The following is an 18,721-nucleotide window of genomic DNA, read 5'->3' on the forward strand; positions in this document are numbered from 1 at the left end:
TAAAGAGAAAGGATGGAACATGATCTGACTTATTCTTTTGGTTTCTTTAGATGTACCCTCAGTTCAGTTGAATAATAAAATATAAAATAACAGAACATCTGCAAAACTCATACAGACAAATCTTCATATAATAGTAGATAAGACTGTTCCTAAAAGATGGAAGTACAAAGACCTCTCGAATAGACAGACAAGTGCAAATGGTACTCTGATAAAAAATATTAATGGTCTTTAGCTGAACCAGCAACCATTCACTTGCCAAGTAAATGTATAAACCACTACAATGACTGCAGATTGAATAACTGTACTATTTTGGTTAAAGGGGAAACACAGTAGCAAATAAAAATATACTAAATATGCAATTCTTAAATACTCCAAATGAAATGAAGTGGAAACAAAAATAATGACATGCAAGACTGTAAATACAGAATACATACTCTTAAGCAGCTGCATGATCACCCAAGCAAAGAGCACCAGAGTCGTCAGTTTGACTTCCAAGAGTGTGCGGTCATGGGCTGTGTCCCAATTAAGAGACTGCACGCTTGAAGTACGCATTTCAAGTGCGGTTACGTCACCGCCACGTGACGACGGCTGTCCCAATTCGAAGTGTGCTTCAAATGCATACTCCGTCGATTTCCCCAAATATCAAGCGTGGTCCGGTGCACGCTTCGTGGTCCCATATATCCCACAATTCATAGCGCGGCGGTGGGTGTGGATAATTTGCCGCAAAATACGGCAGAAGGGAGCGGCCGAAGAGGTTTTTCTTTTCTTTTTTTTTCAAACTTTATTGAAATCATAAAGCGAACAGTCAGTCATTCCAGTTCAGTTTGTACAGTAGACATACAAGGCAAATAAGAGTAACAATATACAGCACAATGAAATGAGAAGGATAAATAAATAAAGGATAAAAAAAGAAAAAAGGGGGGGGGGATGTGACAGACTTCATAACAACTTTGTACTTGAAAGTTGTGACAGCTCATTCGTTAAACATTTCTGAATGAACTTCAATCAATGATAAACCTTTTTTATTGGAAGTTAATTTAAGAGAGTTTAAGTAATATTCAATTTCAATCAAAAACAAATTAAATGATGGGGTTGAGTTTTGAAATTTACATTTATGTATGTGGAATTTCCCTAATAAGATGGAGCGGCCGAAGAGTGAACTAAAGTACTGAATATGACGTCACTTATTTATGTGCGAATGTGTAATAATTAAAGTCAGTCATATATCCACAAACACAACAAGCTGAAAGTCAGTGATATATGTATATGTGTGTATATATATATATCTCATAATAATCTGACAATACTATAATATTGGCCATATTATATTTACATTGCCACAGTGAGATGACTTTAGTCTCATGAACAACATGAGCTAATTTTTCTTTACTAGCTAATCTTATTTACTAACTAATCTTATTTACTAACTAATCTTATTTACTAACTAATCTTATTTACTAACTAATCTTAAATGACTGTTCAGCACAGACATGAAGCCCAACAATCATGTTTTACAGTCCTGTGGTCTCAGCCTCAGATACTCAGCTAAAGTGATGTCATGACAAAAATGAATGACCAACAAAACATTTTTCTCCTTCATTTCTGTCAAACAAAGCTGTATGAAACATGTCTCGCGGTTAGTATCATGGTTGCTAGGCAACCTGAACAGCGCGACGAAGTGTATACCGTCCCATTTCACAAGCCTCTCACTTCCACACTTCTCGTACTTATAGTACGCACCGTACGTAGTACGCGTAGTGCGCGTACTTCAAGCGTGCAGTCTCTTAATTGGGACACAGCCATGGTATTGCAAGCTTCCAAGGGCGTACACAAGATCTGCACAGAGGGAGGGATTAATGCAAGGCATCAAACCAGAATCCACACTAGATGGCAGCCGCGAGCATCTGGCGATGACTGAATGCTTGACTCGGTTACCAAAAGTAGTTCAACAGCTTCATGTTCGTGCTCAGCTCTCTGTTTACCTCCAAAGAAGATTATGGAACCCGTGTCACTGCAGACTCCGCCAGTTTGGCGGTATCACCCCACCCTACTCCTTAACTGTTTGCCTTTCATTATCTGTCCTTTGTAGATACATGCATTTGTATCATGGCAAAATACCAAAATAAAAGTCAATAGCACAATAAATTCAGTGAAATGAGAGGAATTTTATTCTGAAATTCTCATTCAGCAAAAATGCCTGATTACACTGTACAGGTGATGTGAGTGTGTCAAACATTAAAATGCACTGTTACTCATCTGTGTTCTCCTCAGCGGCCTTGATGATGGAGGAGCTGAACCCCTACACCAAGATGAGCCCAGCTCTGGCATCGCAGCGGCAGTCGACGGGGGCTGTCCTGGGCATCGTCTTCCTGCTGCTGATGATCATGGCCATGCTTGCTCTGGTGGTCTGGTTCCGTTATCGACAAAGAGAGAAAGGCCACCGTGTGCCTAGTGTCACCTATACACCTGCCCTGAACATCAGCTCCACTGACTACTCCCTCTCAGGTACGATATCCGTGTGTCTGTCCTTTTCATCTGACTGGTGTTATTTATGTTTAGAATGGCATACAACAGAATTCAGAGCAGTTGATGGTAATCGTAACCTGCTGGGAAATTACACAACCAACAGGTAAAGACAATGAATGATCCGTTTTTTCAGATCTGGGTGATTAAATTAAAGGTTAAATACTTTGTATCAGGTGCACTGTACATATATATGCATGTATGACACATAGAGCTCAGTATGTGAGAACATGTCTTGATGTTGGGGCAGCAGGGCTGCAGTGCACAGGCCTGCTTTCTTCTTCAGAGTCCTCTCCCAGTAGCAGCTCTTTAGGTGGCTGCTTCTCCAACCCCAGCTACCGCACCCTGGGGTCCTGCACCTATGCCACACACTATGCCAAGCCAGATAAGAGGAGTTTCGCCAAGGTGGGTTCAAAAACCTTTTATATTTTGCCCTCAGAAAGCTTTAAGAGTTTGTTTAATGAGGGGCTGCTAATAAATATACTCCAATTTTTTTTGTTATACAACAAATAAGTTTCTACTTTAAGGTTCAGTTCACCCAAATTAGAAAAACGCAAACTGATTAGTACCTCCTCGTAGCAATTAACTGTCTTTATTTAAAAGAAAACAAACAATTCAAAGGTATTCCTTAGGCTGTGCTGCTTTGAGGCTAACCTCTGTAGGTCAGGTACATAGAAGCAAAGTTGGATGATTTAGCAGGAAGAAAGACTTTTTTGCTAATGGGTATCTGTGTAAAAAATATTTGCCCCCTTCCTGATTTCTTACTTTTTGGATATTTGTCACACATTTTAATCATAGACAAAGATAAGCTGAGTAAATAAAAATGCAGTTTTTAAATGATCATTTCATTTATTAAGGGGAAAAAAGCAACCCAGTGTTAATCCATAAAGATTTAACTTTTTATTGGTGACCAAATTTTCAGTGCAATTTGTTTTGTCTTTTTCTTTCCTTTGCCACATCTCAGTCTAAGAAACTCCAGCTTAATGTGACGTTTTTAATCCCACCTGAACTAAATTGCCCTCAGTACAGATCTTACTGTCAAACTCTAAAAAGCTGATACAACAGAAAGAAAGCACAACAGCATCATATCCAGTCAAATGTGATCACCTCTATAAAATCAAAAGCACTTTGCTGGTCCCAAGGTCAGACTGTGCAAACTGCTGAAGAAAATAAAAATAGAAAGAACCCAACATATACAAAGTATGTGTACTAGAGTGAAATGTGAAGCCATCTGTCCAACAGTCAAAACCCCGTTACTCAAGCATACCAGAAAAGCTGCAGGAAGTCCAAACACCAACCTGATTGAAATGCTGTGGAAGGATCTTATGCTGTGCATAACAAATGCCTGCAAACCTCAATAATTTAAAGCAGTTTTGCAAAGACGAGTGGGACGAAATCCCCCCACAGGGATGTGACAGACTGATAAAATCATACAGAAGACGCTTACTGCGTTATTTCTGCTAAGAGTGGTTCTTCAGGCTATTGAGTCATGGGTCGTGTGCTTAATTTTCACACAGGACTATATGAGTTTTTGCTGTTCCACATTTATGGTTCCCTTCAAGAAAAAAAGGACTTTCTTTTTAAATTTATTTTCTTCAAAAACAAACCCATTTCACTCTACAGTATATACTCTCAACACACTGATTTACAGCTGAATTCGAATGTTTGTACCCTGTTACATCATCCTGTCTACAGCTGATAGAAGTGTTCATTTTTAAGATCGAGACAGTTTTTCTGAAACATTCTTTAAGAAGATGTCTTGTTTGTTTTTTACCTTTAATGTGTCTTTGTGAAATTTCCAGATGAAGACAAAGAAGCAACACAGGAACAGCGCTCCAGAGTGGGGCGCCTACTGCAACCTCAGTGAGCTCGGTCAGTCTTTTCTGCACCTTCAGCCTCGTTTTATGACCCACTGTTCTTAGCCAGTTGAGTTCAGATAATATTAGGCGGTTGGTTAATTTGCAAAATTATGTATATGACTCAGTATATCCAACAGTGGCCCTGTCGCTGGATGCTGCAAAAGCTTTTGATTGTGTTGAGAAGGATTATCTGTTTAAGACATTAGAAAAGTTTGGTTTTAGTGATAATTTCATCAGGTGGATAAAGATATTATGTGATTCGCCTTCAGTGCGAGTATTGACGAATGGGCTCATATCAGACCTATTCCTTTTACAGAGATCCACAAGACAGGGCTGTCCCCTTAGCCCTGGGCTCTTTCTAATTGCTATAGAGCCTCTGGCACAAAAACTGAGAAATAATGTAAATATATTTGGAATTTCGATGGGTAATAGTCAACATAAGCTTCTATTATATGCAGATGATATGTTGTTACTTATGACCCAGCCTGGGAAGTTAATTCCAGCCCTATTAGAATGTATAGAAAGCTTTACGCTGCTTTCAGGGTATCGCCTCAACTGGGATAAATCAGAGGCAATGCCTATGTCAGGACACTGCCCCCATACTTTATTTAAACAGCGGGAGTTTCGGTGGTCCGTGAATGGTTTGAGGTATTTGGGGATACAAATTCCCTCGGATTACACTAAGATGGTTCGAGCAAATATGGAGCCAATGTTTGAAAGAATAAAAATGGAATTTGGTAGATGGTCCAGAGTGCGTCTCACAATATGGGGTAAAATTAGCTGTATTAAGATGATGACTGCACCCATGATCTTTTATATTTTATCCAATATTCCATTACACATTCCAGATAAGTATTTCCAAGATCTGGACTTTTTAATCCGGCACTTTCTTTGGGGTAGCTCACCGCATCGTTTAAGTATTAAGAAACTTCAAGCGAGTGCAAAACAAGGAGGTTTTTCATTGCCTAATTTCCAATGGTATTATTGGGTGATGAACGTGAAACAACTTAGAGCTTGGTTACCTACTGCACCAGTTAAACCCATCTGGTCCCATATCCTATAATTGCAAATGCAAAGACATTGTGGTGTAAATTACATAGGGCAGGTCGCTGGGACTTTATTAAATCACCTTCGGCAACCTTATGAGGGAATAAAAGAATTCTAATTGGAGGGACATCGGTTGACTGGTTACAGTGGTGTAAAGCAGGCATCCTTAATGTATCAGATTTATTTGACTGTGGGACTAAATGTTTTTTAAGCTTTGATAAAATTGTGGAGTTATATAAGTTGAAGCGTAATCAATTCTGGAGATATGTCCAAATACATAGTTCATTATCGAAGTGGCTGGGAACCCCCTTGAGTTGTCCTGTGGGCGGCCCTGTGGAAGTCCTGCTCTCAAGATCACTCTTGGGTAAAGGCATCACCGCAAAGATTTATCACTTATTGCAAGAACGGTCAGCTGACCCTCTCCTTAAAGTTAAGGGCTACTGGGCCCAGGACATGGCATTGGACATATCTTCAGTTGAACGGGATTCATGTTTTCAAAATGTTAGTACTACGTATAAAGAAACAGGCAGTAGATTTATTCAACTTAAGATAGTCCATAGGTGGCATCGAACACTGCAACAATTGTATAAATGGAACCTGGCCTCTACGGACGAATGTTGGAGATGTGATGGTCAAAACGCTTCGATTTTACGTATCTTATGGAGCTGTTCGGCACTTCAGGATTGGTGGGAAAATATAATGGAGGTAATTTTCAGTGTTTTAAAAAGGAGATTTGGTATCTCACCAAAACTGTCCATACTTGGTATAACCACAGAACTTTCTGATGGAGATTTTTCCAGTTATACAAAAAGATGGATTATTCTGGCTCTCACTACGGCCAAACAGGTGCTGCTAAGACATTGGCGGAAAAAGAGTCCCCCTCCCTATGAAGACTGGCTAAAGACAATGGCTAAGTTGGCGTCTTACGAAAAAGTGACTTATGGTTTATTAGACAAATTGCATCAATATGATTGTATTTGGTCCCCTTTACAAGCTGGCTTTCTGTAACTTGAAGAACAGGAGTAATGACAGGGTGGTGGTGTGGGGATTGGTGTGCGAAGAAAGAATAGGATAACTTCCCTTTGTTTTGGTTTTTGTTTTTTTTTTGTTTTTGTTTGTTTGTTTTTTAAACTATTTATTTATTTAGTTATCCTTAAGTTCTGTTATTGAAGTTTAAAATGAAATAAATAAAAATTGTTGGTGACAAAAATAAAGACATTGATTGCCACATGATGTCATCAGGATGCTGTAGAAGCAAATCTGAGTAAACTGATTAAAGCCTGTTTGTTTGTTTGTTGCTCCAATATGAACCAAGTTTACACTTAAGTATCATTTGCCATGGAAGGTGAAAGTTTCCCATGCGATGTGCACAAATGGACTCTACATAAGCTCATGGACAGTGATCAAATCTGTGCTGATAAGACAGACATTCCCTTTGCTCTTTTTATGGTGTCACTGATTTCCAAGTATTTAGGATTTTTGATTCACCACACAGCCTCTAATTATCCATGCTGGCATTTTTGGCATTTGGTAGAATTTTAGCTTGTATTTATGAATGCGTTGATGTTCACCAATAATAAGTATCAGAAGTATTTCTGAGCAGTGATGGATGTTTTAATGCAGTGCTTTCTAAACCATCAAAGATCATGATTATTGAATATTCTTTTTTGGAGATTTCTCTGCTGAATCTTTCAGCAGATTTTCTAAAATGTGTCAATATGTTAAACAGGTTTCAAAATGTGAAATATCTTTGTACCTGTGGTCCATCATCAAATGTGAGATTTACAAGGAGGGAAAACAGTACACCTCTCTGAACAGTGTCTGGGAGGCTGTGGTTGCTGCTGCACGCAATGTTGATGGTGAACAGATCAAAACACTGACAGAATCCATGGATGGCAGGCTTTTGAGTGTCCTTGCAAAGAAAGGTGGCTATATTGGTCGCTGATTGGTTTTTGTTTTGTTTTTGAATGTCAGAAATGTAGATTTGTGAATGTGGAGATGTTATATTGGTTTCACTGGTAAAAATAAATAATTGAAATGGGTATATATTTGTTTTTTGTTAAGTTGCCTAATAATTCTGCACAGTAATAGTCACCTGCACACACAGATATCCCCCTAAAACAGCTAAAACTAAAAACAAACTAAAAACTACTTCCAAAAACATTCAGCTTTGATATTAATGAGTTTTTTGGGTTCATTGAGAACATGGTTGTTGTTCAATAATAAAATTATTCCTCAGAAATACAACTTGCCTAATAATTCTGCACTCCCTGTACATTTATAGAGCATCTAAAATGTCAAGAACTATAAAAATTTCATGCGTATAAATAGATTTTTAAGAGGATTTTAGCAATGTTCTTTATGATAATCATATAAATCTCGTGGTCTTTCTTTTCTTTGTGCAGGTGTTTACTGCATTAATCAACGTTACAGCTACCACATGGAGCCACGCTACAGAGGTACTGTGCCACACAGGGCTCTCGTCACCTGACTCGAACAGTTAGCTAGTGACCGTTTCTCTTGCATTTAAAACCCCAGCTTCTTGTGGCTTGTGCTGAAATATCCAAACTGCATGTGACACAACAGGAGACCTGCTGATTATACTGATTCTACAGGAAGTCCAGTTTAAAATGACCCTTTTATGTACCAATCATCTAGCACATCATCATCTTATCTTATGTTAGATCAAGTTCCAAGTGAACAGTTATTTCTTAAAGTTGATGTGTTTGAAACATGAAAGGCAGCAACTCTGATATGTATAAATTGTAATGCTCTGGATCTTTCCAGAATGCCAGCTCTTGTGGAGTTAAAGAAATGCTTTATAGTTACCTACTCCAAAAGGTTTTCACCACAAGGCGTGCCTTTTACCACACCCCCTATTAGTAATAACTAATACTTTGTTCACTGCATGTTACTCCCTGGTCTAGGGGTACTGGAACACAACATAAGGTTTATAAGGAAAATGACCCCGCCCTGGTCCCCAACACCGTACCCAGAAGCTGATGTGTCTAAACTGAAGCTTAAGTTAAGTTAAGCTTCAGTTTAGACACAATAAACCACCTTTCACTTGTAAATCAGCTTCTGGGTATGGTTTTGGGGATGAGGGTCATTTTCCTTATAAACCTTATGTTGCGTTCCAGTACCCCTAGACCAGGATGTAACACTGCACCGTCCTGTTTTCAAACGTGACACGGCCCAGCAACAGGCAATAGGCAACCATTTTTTCTTGCCCTTAATATCTATCAAAGCACTATAGAGAAGGACAAGTAGAAAACCACAATGTCATGTGCAGGAAAGCTCTAGTCAGATCTCTGGAGGCTTCTGATCACTTCAGGCCCTAAAGATCTGCTGCTACCATCTGGGGTCTGATAACACAGGACACCTTCAGGGCTCATAGAGTGGTGAGGTGTAGGCATGTGCTTTTATTGTTGCGATTTTAAGTCGTATGAAATATTTGTTTTAGGGAAAAGACAAAAAAGAAAATTGAACAGCAGCTGGTGTCGTCTCTTCTGTGAGTTAGACGAGAGCCGAGATTTGGAAATAAAACATTCAGAAACTGAACCTGAACTTTGGACTCACAAGTGCTGTCCATCAGCATCCACCCCTGCAACAACAGTATAAAGCTAACATCTTTATTTTTATCATTCCTGCGAGAATGATAAAAATTCAAATATAGGAAAACGTCTGATGTCTGACCACTTTAGTTGCAGCCTCGCAGAGCTGCTCGCAGTGCAGAGTGTGATTTCATGTAGATGAAGAAAAAGGTGCAGCATGCCACACAGGTGGTGTTACTTTACTACCACTGTCACTGTTCCTCTTGATCCTTTCCAGCCTGTGCTCATAGATGTGTTTGTGTCTTTGCAGGGTGAACCCAACGTCTCTTCTCACTGTGTTTTTTTCCTCCCTGCTGGAGTCATCCTCCTGCTTTAACCCTCATCAGCCCCAAAACTCCCCTTGGAAACAGAATTCTCCTTCTCTATAACTGAATGCTCTCTTTGTGCCTTGATTTACATTTCCTTTATCTGCAGGTTTTAACCTCAGCTGCCCTTGAGTGCTGATGTTGGTGTTAAAATGTAATCTTTGGTGTCAAGTGTTCCAATGCAGACTCTAACATCCATGTTTCCTAAAGGAAAACTCCTCAGCTTTTTTGTTCTTTACAACAAATCCAACTAAAAGACTACACAGAATATGTATTGATTTTAGAGAGGAATACAGATTATTTTAAATTCTTTGTCGCTCCTACTTAACACATGTTTTCATTGCTTTAAAAAGGACTGAACGTCTCTCACTCTGTTGCTATAGAGGAGATGCACAGCTCCATACAGGCACACTCAGCTTCTCATTTTAGAGTTTGACTCTGGTCTGTTTCCCTCTTCAGTTACTTTACACTGAGCAAAAAGGTGAACAGAATACCTGCATATCTCACTATAAGGTCCATGGATTAGACTAGGACATTTCCAGCCATCTAATGTCTTGAAATGCAACCTAAGCAATGGCAATTTAAAAATTAAAGTGTTTTTCTTATGCAAATTAATATTTTTACCATCTGAATTCCAAAAAGCTGACACTATATAGAGTGTAAATCAAAATAGAATGAGTTTCAAATCTAAGAAATCAATATATTATTCACAGTAGAACCTAGGAAAAAAATATCAAATATTAAACTGAAAAATAAAATAATATTATAAGAAAAATATTGCAGCATTTTTATTTGATGGCAGCAACACATATCAAAAAGGTTGTGACAGAGACGTGTTTACCACTGTGAAGTGTCTCATTTTCTTTTAACAGTACATGATGTGATCAGTTATCCAAGGAGAATTTGGTCACTATGGTAACTAAAATAATGACCAGGGATGCAGGAAATAGCTGCAGAGAGTCGTCTTTCTGATTTGACACACACACAAAAAATCATTTTATGAAAAGCTGGAGTGCTGCTGGGTTAAAATCATCAAAAATGATTTTTTTTTTAAAAACAGAGCTTTTTGAAGAAGCTTTTTTTTAATTTTTTAATTAATTAAGCATTGAATAATGTCATACCACACAAGATTAAACACTCTGTGTCTCACTCTTTCCTTAGACTATGTGAAGAGTTCGTTGTCCAGCACCTGTTCCCTCAACAGTGAAAACCCGTACGCCACCATAACCGACAATCCCAGCCTATGTAAGCACTCAGAGAGCAGCTACGTGGAGATGAAATCACCAGCACACCATGAACACACGGCACACTGCTGTTCTGCTGCCATCATCAGTACGACTACAACCACCACTGTGCCTGCCAAGAATGTCTACAACATGGGTACATTTGCAGTGTTTTACATTTGTCTCCTGTTTTCGGTTAATAAGAACATTTTTAGGCACATTTGAGATACACAGTCAAAGTGCACATGCAGAGCAAACAGAGGTGCAGGTGGAGTTCCATTAGCACAGTGTTTGTATGGCTGAATAATATAACCCCAGGTTTGCATTAATAATTCCACTATTGTGATTAGTTTTACTGTTTTGTACTAAAGTATACTCTCCGGCCACTTCATTAGATACACCCGTTCTATTGCTTTTAAACACAAATATTTAATCAGCCAATCACATGGCAGAAATGGTGCCAATCCTGTCAACTAAAAAGATGAAACTGTGGATGCAGTTCTCACCAAAATCAGGGGACAGAAAACTGGAAAAACATTGCTGAGTCTCACTTTCTGCTGCAATATTCAGACAGCAGCATCAGTAAACAGCATGAAAGCAGGGATCCATCATGCCTTGTATCAACAGTTCAGGCTCCTGGCAGTGTACTAGTGTGGGGGATATTTTCTGGTCAGACCTACGGCCCCTTTGGACCACTTTACCATTGTTCAAACCACGCAGCCTGCCTATGTCCAATATGTGCTCATGTTTCAGCCTGTGTGCATCCTGTTGCAGGTATTTTTTAACTTACTCTTGTTCTTTTTCTTGATTTTTCCCCCTAGTTTTGCTTTGTCTTTTCCTTTGGGAATACTTTTTTCTTTTAGACAATGGACTGCAGTGCAACAACATTAGGCTGCGCTCATTGTTTAGTTCAGAGAATAGCTGATTGCCCTGAAGCTGACCACTCTGTTGGCTAGAACAGTGGAGATTCCAGTTGAAATCTTGAGAGAAAAATACAGAGAATGCAGAGGTGGACAGAAGAAGAAACAGAGAGATGACAGCAGAGAGTATTGGAGAAAGCACAAGTTATAAGCTGCATCTGGCCTTTCTTATCATGTGGAAAGCACAATCATTGATGAATAAAGTGGAGAAGCAGCATTGGCAATGCAGAGGCAATGTTAGATAGACAGAGTTGATGTAGAGAAAGCATGGTATGTAACGATGTCACGCTGTTATGTTAAAATTTACCTTTTCAGCAGCTTCTTAAAGCTATACACAGAGAATTTAAGCCATTTTAAGGCAAAGGGTCCAGCCCAGGACTGGGATGGTGTAACTGATGACGTGGTCTGTAAGTGTAGATATCTGTTGAGTGAAAGGCACACTAAGCAAAAATTTAGCCTACAGCATCTGATGTCATGTCAGGTTGTCAGTCAATTCAATTCAGTTCAATTCAATTTTATTTATATAGCGCCAAATCACAACAGTCACCACAAGGCACTTTATATTGTTTCACTAGCTGGGCCCACGTCCTCGATTTAGGTTTTAGTAGATAAAGGTGAATGCTTGAACATGAATCGAGCGGCGGTTTCAAGGCCTTGAAGGGGACTGGTGACGGCTCCCGGGCCTGGCAGATCCCCATGTACTAAATAGAAGTGAAGAAGTTAAAGAATTGAAAAAAAGGAGGGACGGAAGGCGGGGCACGTAAACGAGAATGAACAGCTCGCAGAACTGGGGGAACCTATAGAGATGAGAACCGGAAGGAGCGTGTTTGGAGGTGTGGTCCCGCTACTGAAATTCCAATACTTAATCTCCAAAAGGTAGACCCTACAATAATATATACAGACAAAACCCAACAATCATATGACCCCCTATGAGCAAGCACTTTGGCGACAGTGGGAAGGAAAAACTCCCTTTTAACAGGAAGAAACCTCCGGCAGAACCAGGCTCAGGGAGGGGGGGGGGCCATCTGCTGTGACTGGTTGGGGTGAGAGAAGGAAGACAGGATAAAGACATGCTGTGGAAGAGAGACAGAGGTTAATAACACGTATGATTCAGTCCAGAGAAGTCTATTAAAACATAGTGAGTATTGCCATTTTTTTCATTGCTTAATTAGCGTCTTGCAGCCCAACAAACAGCATCTTTGCTATCCTTTCTGTACGAGTCACCGCACTACACTAATAAAACTAGATCACAGAAAAATGTATAGTTCAGCAGGTGGAACTGAACCATGTGCTTTCAAGTATTTTTAAGGAATTCGCATGATAAGGTGGGGCCAGGTTTCACAACGAGTTCACCCGAAACTCTGGCTGATTGGGACCCACACCCAGTTTCACACCTTGGCTCAGGCGATTAGAGGATCATCAGGGGGTCCTTTGTCCCTCTGTGGGGGGAAACTCCCACTAGGTTTATATCTGGGACTCTCCACCATTTGACCTTAGAACTGAAGAAGCTTCTCGGATGAGAGGTGAAACGTCTTCAAGCAACTTAAAGAAGTCCAGACGCTTTTCTTTGCAAGCTCCTTTGACTACAATGACCTGGATGACTGAGAACCTTCACAGACATATTTTTATTTTTGAAGTTTTTTTGCTCCTAGTGATCTTCACTTTTGCTCCCTTCCCTTTTCCAGCCCACTTGTCAACCAATCAGCAATCAGCAGACTTATAGGTAATCCTTGTACATTAATGCACAGTTGTGGTTATGGAGGATTGCATGGGCTAATGTACTGACTAACCTCCTTGGAGAATGTGTCTTGGCCGTGTGCTAGAACCTCAGTTTTACCAGAATTGCGATGGAGGAAGTTAGAGCATATCCAATTAGTAATGGCAGAGAAACGTTTGTTGAGGCAGGGGAAGCTGTTAAGGTTGTTGGGTTTGACAGAAGGGTATGTCAAAACCGTGTGTCATCTACATTAAACTAAACCCATTAATGAGATGGCCCAGGAGTAACATATATTAAAAAAAACTGAATTGGTCCAAGGATTGAGCCCTGGGGGACTCCACATGCAAGCAGTACAGATGAATGCATACACTGATTAATAGAAATTCTGAAGTATCTGTTTGATAAGTATGAAGAAAACCATCTGAGGGCAGTACCAGTGGTGCCAACCCAGTTTTGTAGTCTGTTAATAAGTAGCTTGATCAACAGTATCAAAGGCTACAGATCAGTCGAGCAGAACTTGAATGGAATGCTCACCTTTATCTGAGTGCATTACAATATCATTTTCAGTAAAGCTGTTTTAGTGCTGTGGTTTTATCTGTAACCACAAGAGAATTTATCAAAGATGTTTCCTACAATAATTTGAAGGAGCTGAAGAACAACAACTTTCTCAAGGATTTTGAAAATAAACAGGAGTTTGGAAATTGGTCTATAATTATAAAAACAGTGGGATCTAACAAGGAAAGACACTGGCTGTTTTCAAGCAATCTGGAATGGGGCCAGACACCAGGGGGATCATGACATTATCACAGAATTATGACACTCTGTGGTTCAAGTGTTTGAATTTGATGCCTGTAGTACATTTTACTAAGTTTGGACTTGATTGAAATAAGGCAGAAGAAAACTTATTTTCTTTGTTGACAACAGCATTGTATCTGGTTGTTCAGTGATGACGCGACGAATCCTAATTCCGGGCCTAAAGTAATAATAATAATAATAATACATTTTATTTGAGGGCGCCTTTCAGAAACCCAAGGTCACCTTACAAAAAACACAATTAATAAAAGGAACAGTAGTCATAAAATACATAAAATAAGTTAAAATTACAAAACAGAGCGTGACAACAGATAAAATCAGCATTAAAGCGAATAAGCCAGTTTAAACAGATGTGTTTTGAGCTGTGTCTTAAATACGGAGAGGGAGTCAATATTTCTTAGTGCAGGAGGAAGAGAGTTCCAGAGCCGAGGAGCAGAGCGACTGAAAGCTCTGTTCCCCATAGTAATAAGGTGCGAGGATGGAACAGAAAGATGAATAGCAGATGATGATCTAAGAGGGCGGGAAACAGTGGTGATATGGAGCAGGTCACACAAATATGAAGGAGCAGATTTATGGACACACTTGTATGTAAGAAGTAAGATTTTAAAATTTATCCTGGCTTCTATGGGCAACCAGTGAAGCTGCTGAAGAACTGGGGTAATATGAGCACTTAACGGAGTACGGGTTATAATCCAAGCTGCAGAATTTTGAAGAAGTTGGAGTTTATGAAGGGACCTTTTAGGGAGACCAAATAGGAGGGAATTACAGTAATCAATACGGGACGTAATAAGACTATGGACAAGGATGGCAGCAGCATGGGGAGTAAGGAAGGGACGGAGTCGGTGAATATTACGTAAATGGAAGTAAGCAGACCGGGTTATGTAATTAATGTGAGACTGGAATGAAAGAGTATTATCAAGTATGACACCCAAACTCTTAACCTGAGGGGAGGGGAGGGTGGGAGAATTTTCAACGTTAATGGAAAAGCTGTGGGATTTGGTTAAGATAGATGGTGAACCAACAAGTAAAACTTCAGTTTTATTACTGTTAAGTTTGAGGAAATTGGAGGAGAACCAGGATCTAATCTCAATAAGACAGTCTGAGAGGGAGGTAGGTGGGAGGGATGAATTGGGTTTAGAAGAAAGGTAGAGCTGGGTGTCATCGGCATAACAGTGAAAATTTATGGTTTTAACTAAGGTTAAAGTTAAAGTAGTAGGTTAAAGTAGTCTGCGTTTAATATGGCTTTTGTGTTGTTAACATGTTTAATGTTATGTATTTTCTTCTATTTGATCTCAAAAAGCTCCTAAAACAGTCAGTGATCACTGTTGACCTCCCTCGGCTTTTATTACCACTAATCATTTATTTAAGCTCAGTTTTTAAAACCTTAGGATGTAACTACAGCCCAGCCCATGCAGCAGTATATGAATGACTAACCTCGTATTGTGGATGGATTATCTCAGTTGTTCTCCTGGCTGAAAGTTTGGTCCTTTTACAGCATCCTGCCATGCGATTACATTTGTTCCTGACCACCGAGAACACTCACGTTAACTTTTATCGAGTGGAAAAAAAGTTAGCTTGTTTATATTATGCTAACATAGCTGTGTCGCTAGCGGTCACGTAGCACATCATTATATACCAGCTAGCCCAACTTCAGTAACCCTACAAACGTCACTGCTGTTTAGTTTTCTGTCTTCATTTATGCTGGAAGTGATAACAGAGCTGTACGTTTTAATTTGTTTCCAAACCGCCGCAGTCAGGACATGCTATATTGTATTTAGATAGAAGCTAGCGAGCTAACTTCCTGCTAACTTCTAACTCCGTTAAATGTCATAAATTCCGTTTTCATGGATGCCTGGATGTTAAACTCAATTGTTACACCTGGTAGAGCAGAACGCTGATCATTTTATTAAAGATGAAAGACTTTAGACAGTTTTTCAACTCTCAGTAATGCCATAGTGATCGTTTGATATATGGACCTGCAGCGGAGTTTAGACCCAGACACGGCTAGTGACGTCAGACTGAACAACCGGATTGTGTAAATTATATAAATGAAATAAAAGTCCCACTCTCTTGGTTTTTGTTCCCCCAGAACCAACCATAAGTATTGTGCCGGCAAGTGGTGCTGCAGTGGTTCCCAGTTACCCTCAGAACCCATACGACCTCCCCAGGAAAAGCCACATCCCGAGCCACTACGACCTGCTGCCAATGCGCCCCAGCCCCTCCCACAGCCACAGCCTCACCCTGAACAGCTGCAGTCCCCCACTGCCCGGCAGCCCCACCAGTTCCCTGCTCTAGGGCCCCCCAACAGGATCCAGTGCACTCAGAACTAAGAAACTGAAGTATGAAAGTAGAAAGTGTTTTGACACTGATGAGTAAATACAGGTTGATATTTAAAGGATGGAGAAAATGTGTTGCTGGGACTAATACTTACTTATTTATTTTCTAAGTAGCATTTTATTTGTTTGTTTTGTTTGTTTTTCTTTTTGTTTTGCAGTGTCCAGACTGCTAGACGGCTGTTTGACATTTTACTATGATATACCAACCAACCAGTCTGAGCTGTTTTGTGTCAGTCACCAGTACATCTTTATATTCTTATTTTCACACCAAAATTGCCAGCAGCGGGGTAATACAAGTACATATACACATAAATATACTCGTTTCAGCGGTTTTTGAGACATCTCGACTCAGAAGATGAATGTCAAAAAAGAAACTGACTTGCTCACGTAAAGACTGCAATGGCTGTGCCAAAGAAAGGACTGAGGCCCACTGTACATCTGCAAAGACTACTTTATTTACTAGCATGTTAGGTCCAAATGAACATCATGTGGGCATTACGGTTGTGCTGTGGGAAAGAAATCCAATGGACTCCTCCGAAGAAAAGGCTCTCTATCCTTTTATTTCCCCAGAAAAAAGGACTGAGAAAAGGACAGAAAAAAAGATAACTGGAGTATCTTCAGACTTACAGCACCTGTATAGTATTTTATACACACTGTTTCTTATTTCGTGTTTACATATTTAAAGATCCTGCTGGGGTTCATGTTTTTGCTCAGAAACGTTATTTTTTGTATGTACTGTAGACAAAGTGGTGTATTTGATGTACACTTACTGTACACCTCGTGATTATAGTTGTAATTTTTTTTCTTTATGTTGAGCTTATTATACATGCATGTAAAAAGGTGATTCAGGGCATAATGGTTTGTGAGGAATACCCTTATTCTTTGGCTTTTATTGTGATCATGGTCAGATGGCTAAGCTCTTTTGCTGATAATTGCCATGCTACTGTGGACATGCCATTTGGAACATACTTCTTGGAAATATAAATATATTTTAGGTTGGAAGTTGTGGTTATAACAGTTCTGTAGGCAACTTCCCCCCTCCCTGATTTTATTGTAGAGTCGCTAGAGTTGTGTTACTAAACACAATTAAATGTGTTTTCATGTAGCTCTGACAAAAATGTGTTATGCAACGTAGCAGTAACTTTAAAATGATAGACATACAATCACTTTAAATATTCAGACTGCTCTCCTTTTTTACAGATTATAGATTTACACTATAATTGATGAAATGATAGATTTTCAGTTATATTTATTCATCACCTAATGCTTAGAAATGTTTGAATGAGTTCAACTAATGTTATTTTAACCCAACCAGTTAACTAAAACAAGCTGAAGACTTAAACCAGGCTTTTAACTGGCTGAAACTCATGAAGACCAACTGCTTACACAAAGGAATGAATTAAGGATTCACAAATACATTTTTATTTTGTCTTACAAATACATTGTTTCATCATAAATTTGCATTTACAAAGTGCGCAAAAGTAAAAGGGTCTGAAGCAACTAAAGTTCAGCTGTAGCAAACAGCAATAAGAGGACATGTTGACAATCTTATGTGTACAGTTTGCTATCCCAATGATTTGGTTTCCTGTTTTTGTTCTATTTGCTCTGATTTATCTTGTTTTTTTTAGTGGTTTGATATGTTTGATCCAAACAATAGTTCATGTGTATAGGTGTATGTAGTGCTGCTTACATTTTTGGGGGGGAGGGTGTGTGTTTGTTTTTTTGTTTTTGAAAACCCTGAAATGAATAAAGTCATGACAGCTCAGGAGAGTGGTGTCATATGTTGATTTTAAAAAACAAACAAACTCTGTTTTCACCTTTCATCCAGAGATATAAAGCTGCAGTCATGTGGTGGAATGTTTCTGTTTTTAATGTTTAATGTTTACCCAGAAGTTTGGGAGTCCTCCTTTTCCTGTAAAAATGATTCCGTTTGCTAATCAGGTCTTAATAGGGGGCCGCACGCCTGCCCAATGAGTTCATATCCACCATCTGGTCTTCTTGTGTGGAGTTTGCATGTTCTTCCTGTTATTACATGGGTTCTCTCTGGGTACTCCATCTTCCTCACACAATCCAAAGACATGCAGTTAGTGGAGCTGGGTTATTTTAATTCTAAATTCCCAAATTCTGGTTGTCTGTCTGTCTGTGTTAGCTTAGACTGGCGACCTGTCCAGGGTGAATGCTGCCTGTTGGCCTATGGTAGGTGGAAGATAATGAATTGCTGGGTTTTAATAAAAGTTGAAGGTGTAATTGGCCAGATTTGAATTATTAGTAGTAATTTATTCTAATGGCATGATTTGCAGATCTATTTTAATCACATTGTGTTTATTGTTTATTTGCTTCAGTTTATCCTGCTATCCACATTAC

General features: G+C 39.3%; 1 protein-coding gene across 3 annotated transcripts in view; it reads left to right on the forward strand.

Moving 5' to 3' along the window:
- LOC147339562 (multiple epidermal growth factor-like domains protein 11) overlaps window positions 1-18,125 on the forward strand; it is a 255,538-nt gene extending 237,413 nt beyond the window's left edge. Inside the window, exons 21-26 of one of the 3 annotated variants that reach the window (XM_086296014.1) lie at window positions 2,272-2,505; window positions 2,810-2,928; window positions 4,326-4,395; window positions 7,835-7,888; window positions 10,510-10,728; window positions 16,111-18,125. In XM_086296014.1, the coding sequence (XP_086152140.1) occupies window positions 2,272-2,505; window positions 2,810-2,928; window positions 4,326-4,395; window positions 7,835-7,888; window positions 10,510-10,728; window positions 16,111-16,316 (902 nt within the window). In that variant the 3' untranslated portion in view covers window positions 16,317-18,125. Of the gene's footprint in view, window positions 1-2,271; window positions 2,506-2,776; window positions 2,929-4,325; window positions 4,396-7,834; window positions 7,889-10,509; window positions 10,729-16,110 lie in introns of all 3 variants that reach the window. The other 2 variants (XM_086296003.1, XM_086296023.1) reach the window with 2 other exon arrangements.
- The last annotated feature ends 596 nt before the right edge of the window (window positions 18,126-18,721 follow it).

Source organism: Aulonocara sp. 'chitande type north' Nkhata Bay, linkage group LG1 (assembly GCF_057382095.1).
Source record: "Aulonocara sp. 'chitande type north' Nkhata Bay isolate Kocher_YH1m ecotype deep benthic linkage group LG1, A_spYH_male_GT1.1, whole genome shotgun sequence".
In the NCBI taxonomy this organism is placed as follows: Eukaryota; Metazoa; Chordata; class Actinopteri; order Cichliformes; family Cichlidae; genus Aulonocara; species Aulonocara sp. 'chitande type north' Nkhata Bay.